An 11,667-nucleotide genomic window follows, 5' to 3' on the forward strand; every position below is an offset into this window, starting at 1 on the left:
TATATAAATGATGTAATCTTTTTTTAATTTTTTTTTTTTTTTAGCGTTTATTTATATTTGAGACAGAGAGAGACTGAGCGCAAGTGGGGGAGAGGCAGAGAGAGAGGGAGACACAGAATATAAAGCAGGCTCCAGGCTCCGAGCTATCAGTATAGAGCCCGATGCATGGTTCAAATTCATGGACCCTGAGATCATGACCTGAGCTGAAGTCAGACACTTAACTGACTGAGCCACCCAGGTTCCCCTAGGTGGTGTAATCTTAAGTCAATTGATTTGCTTAGTCTCAGATTCCTAGTTAGTAAGTGGCAAAACTGGGGTTTGAATCCAGATAGTCTCACTACAAAACCAGTTATTCTTAATGATTATACTGTTTTCCCGGTAATTTCAGATTGCTGTTAAAGGACTTTATGAGACACTTTAATTGATCTAATGGAAGTTTGTTTGAACGTTAGGTGCATAAAGAGACAATAGATGCTGTACCAAATGCAATACCTGGGAGAACAGATATAGAATTGGAAATATATGGTATGGAAGGTATTCCAGAAAAAGACATGGATGAAAGAAGACGACTTCTTGAACAGAAAACACAAGGTAAACATTAAAATGTATGCTTTTTCTTAATACAGCTTCACTAATGAGTGTATTACTACTACTTTAAAGTAGAGATTTAATAATGGATGTTAGATTTATTCAAAATTCCAATTTTGAGGGTTTTTAAAAAATACTCATTTGAGAGAGTGAACATGTTAGTGAGTAGGGGGGTGGCAGAGAGAACTCACTGAGATTATGGCCTGACCTGAAAACAAGAATTGGCTCTTAACCAACTTAGACACCAACACTCCTATTTTTTTTAAGTTTATTATTTTGAGAGCAAAGGAAGACCCCGCAAGTGGGGGAGGGGCAGAGAGAGGAGAGGGAATCCCAAGCAGGCTCCATGATGTCAGTGCAGTCCCGTGTGTGTCTCAAACCCATGAAACAGATCGTTATCTGTGCTAGAACCAAGATTTGACTGTTCAACCAACTAAGGTACCCAGGCACCCTGAGTTTTATTGTTTTCTTATGTCTTAATGTTTGGAGTTGTGTATATTTGATTTGTATATAAGTAACACCACATGCATTATTCCAAACACTTTAATATAGTTTTGTTCATAACTGCATTCCAAGTGGAATTAGCAAGTGTTGAGGTTTCTGAAAATGAAGGTAGCTTATTCTGATTTGATTATATAACAACTAATAGTAAATTTTTTGGTAATGCTGTTACTTGGAATTTGCAATCACTTATTATCCAGATGGTAGAAGTTATTAATCACTTATGAAAAAAAAATTTTTTTTAAGTAAGCTCTGCACCCAGTGTAAAGCTTGAACTCACAGCCCTGAGATCAAGAGTCAAATGCTCTATTGACTGAGCAAGCTAAGTGCCTTGAAAGTTTTTGTTTTCAAAAGCATTGCATGGGTGCCTGGGTGGCTCAGTCGGTTAAGCGTCTGACTTCAGCTCAGGTCATGATCTCTTGGTTTGTGGGTTGGAGCCCCGTGTTGGGCTCTGTGCTGACCTCTCAGAGACCAGAGCCTGCTTTGCGTTCTGTTGTCCTCTCTCTCTGCCTTCCCTCAATCATGCTATGTCTCTCTGCTCTCAAAAGTATATAAACATAAAAAATTTTTTAAAAAAGGAAAAGAAAAGCATTGTAGAAAGCTCAGACCTTTTTCTCATAGTTTACCTTTTGAGATGAAATAGAAAGCTGTTTTTGTGGGTTTTTTTTTTAATAAAACAGGAAAATTATTTTTTTATTATTTAAAGTTAATTTATTTCTTTTAAGAAAGAGCACAAGCAGGGGAGGGGCACAGATTGGAAGCAGGCACTGCACCATGAGCACGGAGCACGACGTGGGGCTCAAACTCCTGAACTGCGAGATTATGACCTGAGACAAAGGTCGTAAGTGTAGGACAAGTCCTACACTTAAGGGCGCCCCTTAAGGAAAATCATTTGTACCTGTCACAGATATGGAAAGGATGTTAAGGGGCGCCTGGGTGGCTTAGTCAGTTAAGCATCCAACTTTCGCTTAGGTCATGATCTCGCGGCTCGTGGGTTCGAGCCCCGGGTCGGGCTCTGTGCTGACTGCCAGCTCAGAGCCTGGAGCCTGTGTCAGTCTGTAACTGCCTCTCTCTCTGACCCTCCCCTGCTCACGCTGTCTCTCTCTCTCCTAGAAATAAATAAAAATATTTCAAAAGAAAAAGAAAGGACGTTAACCTTCATAGACATTGAAAATACATTTGAAGAGTAAAAAGAATAGCATTGACTGAATTTCTTTGCAAGAAAAATTTCATGAGCTAATTGTACTGAAACTTTTTTAATGTTGAATGTCTTAAGCTTGCCTAGTTTTTCTTTTTTCCCACTTTATGGGAAAATTAATTGGAACTTTTTTTAGCAGAGAGTCAAAAAAAGAAGCAACAAGATGATTCTGATGAGTATGATGATGATGACTCTGCAGCTTCAACTTCATTTCAGCCACAGCCTGTTCAGCCTCAACAAGGTTATATCCCTCCAATGGCACAGCCAGGACTGCCACCAGTGCCGGGGGCACCTGGAATGCCTCCAGGTATCACATAAGGGTTACAATTTGACATTCTTAGGACTTTGATGATATGCTGTAGGATATTAAAAATTTTTCTCTTAACTCCTTAATATTTGTGACTTTTTGTGTTGAAATTTTTGTTTATAGGCATACCTCCATTAATGCCGGGTGTGCCTCCTCTGATGCCAGGAATGCCACCGGTTATGCCAGGCATGCCACCTGGGTAAGAAAACTTGTAATTGATTTGTGGGCTTATGCCTAGTAATAATCTTTTCAACTTGGGTGTTACATGGATTTTAAAATGTTCCTTTGCCTTTTTTCTTCCCCCCCGGCTTCTAATGGGATCCATAAACTTAAATTTGTCTAAAAAAGGGGTCTACCAATAAATTTAAGGAATATAAATTTGCCTCTGGAGAGAATATAGAGTTTTGGGTTTTAGGATGTGTGTAGGCAGCCATCTACTTTAATTGCATTTGATGTAATTAAAGTAGTTGTTTGTTGTTGATTTGTGTTTCTGAGATCAGAACTGTCCAGGACACTTTGTAGTTGTGACAAGCAGCAGACTCTGTAAATGATTTATTTGTCAAATCCTCAAGAACTGAAATGAATATGAGGTGCTCGTGCCTATCACTTTTACTTAAATATTGTTGGATGTGAGAGGTATACAATACACTTTCCCACTGTATTTTGAAAATCACAGTTAGATTTTGATTTTGTCATACATTTTCACAGATTGCATCATCAGAGAAAATACACCCAGTCATTTTGCGGTGAAAACATGTAAGCATCTCATTCATAATGTAATTCAGGAGGTATAATCATAATGTCATTTTTTTTGTGTGTTTAATGGTATCTATTCAGTTGACTTCAGAAATTTTCTAACCTTCCTCACTAAAACTTCTAGAATGTGCAAGCTGGTTGACACAAAGTCTCTTAATGGAGGGAAAAAAAAGACGTCTGTGAGGAACCAGTAATAGACCCATATAAATAAAGCATTTTCTATATGTGCAGCTGTTTTCCCCCAGATTACTAAAGTAATGGAATTTAGTAAAAAGTGTTGGTATTTAAGAAAGAATAGATAACTCTTTTGCCAAATTAACATGCTTTATTATAGAAGGTATTTTGGGCTTCTTGTAATGATACTCTATATATAGAAGTTAATTTTCTGATAAAGTCCTCAAATAAGAATTCACAAACTTGTAAATGTTTTAAATGAATGGACACTGATATTTGAAGGTGAGCTCTTTTAAGGGAGGGAAAATAAATATGGGTTGTTTTTAGTCATGGTTTAGTGTTAGGTAGCTGTTAGAAATGAGGCAGTTGTGTGAGTTTACTTTTGACTGTCTTTAATTTTGGTGAGAGTTCTTTTATAACCCTCCCCCAAAACTTTACTCCACAGTGTATATTTCCTTTTGAAAAATATAACGATTCTAAAATAGCTTTTCTTTTTACATTGTGTGGGTATTTTCCAAATGAGACAAAAGGTGAATATGATTTCTGATTACACATATTTTAGATGAGGCCTCTTGTATATATTGAGGGTATCATTGTTCTTAATGACTTTAAATGTATGAAAATGTTTGGTAAATAATACTGATTCCCCCCAACCCCTCTTATTTTACTGGTAAACCCAAGAGTTTGCTGGTTTTTAGAAGACTTACTTTGATAGAATTGTTTTAGCCTTGTGTGTTCTTTCAGCTTGATTTTCAATATTAGGGGTCAAATTCAGGTCTCTTATCTGTTGTTTCAGGCTTTAGCCAAAATGTTTTCTAATGGTTTATACTATTGATTAACTTGGTTTGTTTCTTGAAATTTGCTTTCTAATAGAATGATGCCAATGGGTGGAATGATGCCACCTGGACCAGGAATACCACCTCTGATGCCTGGTATGCCACCAGGTATGCAATGTTAGATAATAGCTTTTTTAATAGGATTGGCATGCTTTATTCTTTTTTTTTTTTTTTTACAAATAGTTTATTGTCAAATTAGTTTCCACATAACACTCAGTGCTCATCCCCACAAGTGTCCTCCTCCATGCCCATCCCCCCTCCCCCCCACATCCATCAGTCCTCAGTTTTTGTCAGCATTCAAGAGTCTCTCATGGTTTGCCTCTCTCCCTTTCCCCCACCATTTCCGCCCTTCTTCTCCCCCTTGGTCCTCTGTCAAGTTCCTCCTAATCCTCCTATACGTGCACACATATGATATTTGTCCTTCTCTGCCTGACTTATTTCGCTCAGCATAACACCCTCAAGGTCCATCCATGTTGCTACACGTGGCCAGATTTCATTGTTTCTCATTGCCATGTAGTATTCCATGGTATAGATAAACCACATCTTCTTGATCCATTCATCTGTTGATGGACACTTAGGCTCTTTCCATGTTTTAGCTATTGTGGAGAGTGCTGCTATGAACATTGGGGTACATGTGCTCCTATGCCTCAGCATTTCTGTATCCCTTGGGTAAATTCCTAGCAGTGCTATTGGCATGCTTTATTCTTAAGTATTTTGGACAGCAGGTTTGTGGACATTGGTGGAATTTTAATATTAAATTTTCCTTAGGTTGGTGAGTTCTTTTTTAAATTGGGGAAGTGTTAGAATGGATACTTTTTTTTTTTTTTTTTGAGTTTTGAAATAGTAAACCGGTTTCAAAGCAGACAGAATGAGTCACAGAACCTATGCACTGAAGCTCATACACCTAAATGGGGTTGTATTTGTTAGGAATTTTTTTAGATGAGTAATGGAGAGTCTTTTAGAAAATAATAGAGAAACCTAACAAACTGTATTAAACAGTTTAGGCATTTATGGCCTCAACGAAAAGGAAAGTGGTAGATTCAGTGGCTGGTGATATCAAGAACTCATGTGTTTAAAATTTTCTCCTCTGCCAACCTTAGCTTTTCTCCCTGGGACACGTCACTCAGTTGTTACAAAATAACGCAGGCAAGGAAGGGTGTCAACAACAGTGGACACTCTCTTGTTTTAAGTTTATTTTGAGAGTGCGTGTGTGCATGAGCAACCCAGGAAGTGACAGGGAGAGAATCCTAAGCAGGCTCTGCACTGTCCTCACAGAGCTTGACGTGGGGCTTGATCTCCTGCCTGTAAGATGATGGATGACTTGAGCCGAAGTCAAGAGTTGGACACTTAACCGACTGAGGCACCCCATCTTTTTTTCATTAGGGAGCAAAGTAACTCTCCCACAAGCTCCTTAGCCTCTTACAGTTGACCACAAATAGATCTAATAGACTCTTTAGCTGAAAGGGAATCTGTGTTAAAAACTATCTTGTCTTTGTATCCTGGAATGTGGAGAATGAAATTTTGTTAGCCAAGTACATGTGCCACAGAGACCTTCATGAGGCTTTCTTGGTTGCCTTGTTATATGTAATCCTAGCAAGTTTGGTGTGCAGACCATAGCAGATTAAGAAGTGCTCAAGAGATAGTTGATGTAGAAGGGACAGGAAAAGTAAGGCAGCGACAAAATGTGCATTATTGTCAGTACAGGCATTAATTTATAGGTGGTAGCTCCACATAGGTTCTGAAAGAATTTCAGGCCTTTAAAGGAATGCAGAATAATAACCAATGTTCCATTGATAATGTGAAGTTAAAAGTGTTTGCAGGAATAACTTAGTTTTCTGAAAAAAAATTACATGAGTATATGACCTATTCAAAGTTTTTACAATAATTTGATTTAGAGTTTAGAGAACATCCAGTAGTCGGATGATCAAAATAGTTCTCTTACGTGTTTCAAAAGTTTGCTAAATCAGGGATATTAGTAACTTAATTGCTATTTTCCCTGTACAAAGAGTCTGTAGTTGTATCTTTCACTTTCCAAAATTCTGAAGAGATACAAAAGAATAGAAAGGTTGAGGCAAGATTGTTCAGGGGCAAATGCCTAAGTTATTTGGACTTCGTTGAATTGAGCAGTTCATCAGTAACATTGAATTATTTTTTATTTTTGTTATTTTTTTAATATTTTATCTATTTCTGTGAGAGACAGTGAGCAGGGGAGGGTCAGAGAGAGAGGGAGACACAATTCGAAGCAGGCTCCAGACTCTGAGCTGGCTCTCAGCACAGAGCCCGACATGGGGCTCGAACCCATGAACCGTGAGATCAAACAACTCCCTTTCTTCCAATATTTCGTCTTTATAGGTATGCCCCCTCCTGTTCCTCGGCCTGGAATTCCTCCAATGACTCAAGCACAGGCTGTTTCAGCTCCAGGCATTCTTAATAGACCACCTGCACCGACAGCAACAGTTCCTGCTCCACAGCCTCCAGTTACTAAGCCTCTTTTCCCCAGTGCCGGACAGGTAAGGTGAAATTCCTGAAAGGAGTGCACTTACATTTAAAGGTAAAGTGTAGTCGTTTATAGAAATTTTTTAAATTGATATAGGTCAATATTTTGTGTATAAACATTTTCATACAATTAATTAGATACAAAGAAGTGTCCTATTCTCTTCCACGTTTGCACACGTTGATTTCCTCGGAAAAGATTGGAGCCAGATAGTGTAGCATGTTTTTTTGTTTTCATAGCTGTGAAGTCTGGTTATTCTTAGCTTTAGTTAGAAATGAGAGTTTAGTTTCTGGGGACGTAAATACATAATAATAGCATTTGGAGGTCTTCCTTCACATCTTGAACTATGAATGGAATGAAATCAAAGTCAGAGGTGAAAATCCTAAGACCTTAGCAAATCATTTGTTGGACTCTTTAATGTAGAACAGTGACAGACTACAGTGCTGCACTTTTTCAGGAAGGGCATCATTTGACTAGTTAGACTTCTCTTTCCTCCTAGTCTTGTCTTTATTCAGAACTCAGAAGCTAAAGATACCTTTATTATATATAGTAAGTGTATAATGGTGGTTACTTTTGTGCTTTTTCCCCCAAGTTATATTCAAAATTAAGCAGATGTATTTAATTGATTAGAATTAAGATCAGGATGTATGTTCTTTTTTTTTTTTTCCCACTTTAACATTATCCTGTAGAGGTTTTCTTTTCTCAGTTTTTTGTTTATAGTTAATTAAAAGTATAAGTATTACTTTTTAAGTCCCCTTAAAACACATTAACTTACGTTTAGAGGGGAGTGGAGATTTTGTTTATTGAGAAATGTCAAACTTCTAACAAAAATCATTGATAGAGAATTGGATTGAAGTGTCAGTAGTCATGCATCTTTAGTCTCAATTGAAGGTATCATTTTTGAAATATCAGTGCAGAACACATCCAGTTTTAGAAAAGAAACTGGTTAATGACTAGGTTTATTGGTGTAGAATTTTTAAAAATTTTATGAGGCTCATACTGTCACTTTGTTTATTGTAAATGCATTAACTGCCTGCCTCTTTGAATAAATCAGATTTGATTGCATTACATTTTGCATTTATAAAAATGCAATCTATAATAAAAAAAGTCTACCACATGGCTTATTTTCACCCATTTGTTTGGAGACTTTTCATTGTTTCCTTTCTTTTATGCTACAGATGGGGACACCTGTAACAAGCTCAAGTACAGCTTCATCCAATTCAGAAAGTCTGTCTGCATCTTCTAAAGCTCTGTTTCCTAGCACAGCACAAGTACGCAGGAAGTTGCAGTTTAAACTTGTTAAAATGGCTTTATAAACTTAACCCTTTGGACCCTAATTTAAAACTAAATATTTTCCGAAAAATATACGATGTTTAATTTTATTTAAGTAAAGTTAATGGTATAAAAGTCAATGGTATTTGAAAATTTGAACTCCTACTAATAGAAAAAAATGTACCCCAAACTCCTGTGGTTCTAAAGGGTTAAAAGCATGTAAGCAGTAAATGCATAATAGTGGCCAATGGTTAGCCTGATGCATGATTAAGCTTTTTTGATTTATGCTGTTTAATCTAATGCATCACATATAATGTAAGGAAATTTAGTACTCTGCATTTGGTTCTAAAGTTGGCCTAGTCTTCATGTTTCAGATGTTTGGTATTATGAAAAGTAACCTATTTATTACTGGTAACTTTATGCTTAAGAGATCCTACTAAACCCTTTGTCCATGATAATCATTTAGTCATTGTTAAGTGGGAGGACATTGTATTATCTATATAAAGAATATCTCCGAAGGACATCTTTAATATGTCATCACTGATACAGTTTATGCAACATTTGTATTCTATCATTTCTGAACTTTTTTTTTTTGAGCTGCTTGGTAGATTGATTAAACAACTAATTTAGAATAGTAACAGTAGAACATGCTATTGTGATACAGTGTATTTCATCAGTCTGAAGTAAATACAAAGCTTTGTAAAGCAAATTTTGGTGAGTAGGTAGATAAACTCTTAGAAGTTACATATGCAGTCTTTTTATCTCTGCTGCTGAGTTTCGGATGTGACTTTGACCCAGCATCTTTAGATGTTCTTATATGTTATCTTGATTTTTGTGGAGTTCTTATTATATTAACTTTGTTTTAATTTCATTTAAAGTTTAGTCCTTTTTGAATGTTGGTGTCTCACTTTGAAGTTAATTATAGTAGATAAACTCAATTTTGGGTTTTGAAGTTTCATTAATGATAGATTATATTTTTACAGGCTCAGGCAGCTGTCCAAGGACCTGTCGGTACAGATTTCAAGCCCTTAAATAGTACCCCTGCAACAACTACAGAACCCCCAAAGCCTACATTCCCTGCTTATACACAGTCTACAGCTTCAACCACTAGTACAACAAATAGCACTGCAGCGAAACCAGCGGCTTCAATAACAAGTAAGCCTGCCACACTCACAACAACCAGTGCAACCAGTAAGTTGATCCATCCAGATGAGGATATATCACTGGTAAGTTTTTTTACAGATTTTTACTAGCATAGTTTGGATACTGTTGTAGCAGTTTGTCTTCCTCTTGAGAAGTGTTGATTTGTACACTGATGGTCTTATAATCTGATTTCTATATTTTTTATTTATTTTTTGAGAGACAGCGTGAGCAGGAGAGGGACAGAGAGAGAGGGAGACATAGAATCCAAAGCAGGCTCCAGGCTCAGCTGTCAGCACAGAGCCTGATGTGGGACTTGAACCCACAAACCGCAAGATAATGACCTGAGCCAGTCAGATGCTTAACCATCTGAGCCACCCAAGCGCCCCATCTTATAATCTGATTTAATGCTTACTCTGTATTTTTAATCATTCTGATTTCTAAAATCCCCAAGATAAATATTGCATGTGTGAATGTTTTGATCTTAGACACACTCCTCCTAATCCCAGACTGTTTCTTAAAGAAGACACTAATTTGGGTTCTTATTGTCAAAAATCATTTCAGTTACACATAAATTTGTAAATCAAAGAAACAGTTAAGTGTGAGGTAGAATCTACAGATCCTTTGAAACTTACCTACCTTTCTCACTAGACCCTTTTTTGCTGAGGCAAGTGTGTATTTCCTGAAAAGTTACTAGCTATTCTTCAAATATAAAAATAGTTTAGGTTTTCTTGAGTCATTGAGATTTTAGGTAGTTGGGCTGGTTTGTGGAGCAGAAGTAATGGTTGACAAAGGTACAGTTTAAGTTACTGTGTAAGATTTTAGATTTTAGATGTTTGCCTTTTATGCTTAGTGACTGTCCCTGCATTCAGGTATTAACGTTGGGTTCATTTTTATTCATAGGAAGAGAGAAGGGCACAGTTACCTAAATATCAGCGTAATCTTCCTCGACCAGGACAGGCTCCCATTGGTAATCCACCAGTTGGTCCAATTGGAGGTATGATGCCACCACAGCCAGGCATCCCACAGCAACAAGGAATGAGACCCCCAATGCCGCCTCATGGTATTTCTTTTTATGTTTGTTTATTTAGTGGATTTTCTGAGTATACACATAAGTTTTTCTGCAAAATACATTGTATTTGAAAGTACAGTGCACAAACCAACTCAATCAATTTTTTGTGTTTTAAATGTGTTTTTTAGGTCAGTATGGTGGTCATCATCAAGGCATGCCAGGTTACCTTCCTGGTGCTATGCCACCGTATGGGCAGGGACCGCCAATGGTGCCCCCTTACCAAGGTGGGCCTCCTCGACCTCCGATGGGAATGAGACCTCCTGTAATGTCGCAAGGTGGCCGTTACTGATCTTACTTCATCCAATCTAATAGGTTTGGAGATTAAACCTTTTCTCAACTTGTGCTGTTTATATAGCCAAGCTTCCGTCAATAAGGCTTCATTGTGACTTTAACAAACATTATCTTCCCACATACCAGGAACTATTGGACATTTATTTTACATGGGAAAAATTATTTGGAATAATAAAGCAGGAACTTTTCCTGAAGTTGCAATTTATACTGTATGGCTTCTTTTTCATGTTTCATCTAGGTTTTTAGAAGTGAAGTATAGTAAATTTGGTTCGTTATATTGTGAAGGCGCTGGAATTACATGAACATACCACCTTAATAAAGGCAAGTTCTGTAAGCTTACATTGCTATTTGTAAAGTTATGCCTTCACAGCATTTCAGATGCTGTTGGACTTCATGTCCCCAACCTAGCTTGGTGAGGGCTGTAACTGTTTCCGAGACCTGTACATTGGAAGTCTGAATGTATAACAATATTTAATGTATTTAGAGTTCCTCATGTTGCAGGGTTTAAGAAATCTGACCCACCAAGGTCATGTGACTTTTCTGTACTGTTAAACTTCATTGTAATAAAATGAGAGAAAAACTTACGCCTTTTTATTCAAAACCCAGCTGTGGACCACTGCCTGAAAGGTTTGTACAGATGCATGCCACAGTAGATGTCCACATAATAAAATTCATAGTTCCCAATACAGTTTTGATAAATCATTGGATTCTGTCTTTTAATTACAGGTTGTTCCTTAGCTGCATGTTTTAAACTGGACAGTATGTATAGACTTGTACGTTAGTGCTTAAGTTGACAGAAGAACTTAGGTACATATGAGCCATTACCTGGTATGAAATCTTTGTGTTGTGTCACCTTTCCACGCCCTTGGTGTCACTACCTGCTAGATGTCCTAGATATTTAAAACATACACCTTGATGTGCCCTCTTTCCTGCTGATGAAGTTTAGAGCCTAGTGCCAGACCCATTCATTTCCTTGAGTATTTTTGAGACTGCAGTACTGCGTGGACCTCAGAAGCTTTTCAGGTGCAAACTTCTAGA

At 37.3% G+C, this 11,667-nt stretch overlaps 1 protein-coding gene across 6 annotated transcripts in view; it reads left to right on the plus strand.

Moving 5' to 3' along the window:
* Positions 1–11,213, plus strand: part of ZNF207 (zinc finger protein 207) — a 16,868-nt gene extending 5,655 nt beyond the window's left edge. Inside the window, exons 3-12 of one of the 6 annotated variants that reach the window (XM_077749759.1) lie at positions 453–591; positions 2,424–2,594; positions 2,718–2,793; positions 3,303–3,350; positions 4,398–4,468; positions 6,713–6,870; positions 8,033–8,125; positions 9,110–9,352; positions 10,170–10,329; positions 10,467–11,213. In XM_077749759.1, coding sequence (XP_077605885.1) covers positions 453–591; positions 2,424–2,594; positions 2,718–2,793; positions 3,303–3,350; positions 4,398–4,468; positions 6,713–6,870; positions 8,033–8,125; positions 9,110–9,352; positions 10,170–10,329; positions 10,467–10,627 — 1,320 coding nt within the window. In that variant the 3' untranslated portion in view covers positions 10,628–11,213. The remainder of the gene's footprint in view (positions 1–452; positions 592–2,423; positions 2,595–2,717; positions 2,794–3,302; positions 3,351–4,397; positions 4,469–6,712; positions 6,871–8,032; positions 8,126–9,109; positions 9,353–10,169; positions 10,330–10,466) is intronic. The other 5 variants (XM_077749760.1, XM_077749761.1, XM_077749762.1 and 2 more) reach the window with 5 other exon arrangements.
* The last annotated feature ends 454 nt before the right edge of the window (positions 11,214–11,667 follow it).

This window comes from Crocuta crocuta, unplaced genomic scaffold (assembly GCF_008692635.1).
Source record: "Crocuta crocuta isolate KB4526 unplaced genomic scaffold, BGI_CrCroc_1.0 scaffold149, whole genome shotgun sequence".
In the NCBI taxonomy this organism is placed as follows: Eukaryota; Metazoa; Chordata; class Mammalia; order Carnivora; family Hyaenidae; genus Crocuta; species Crocuta crocuta.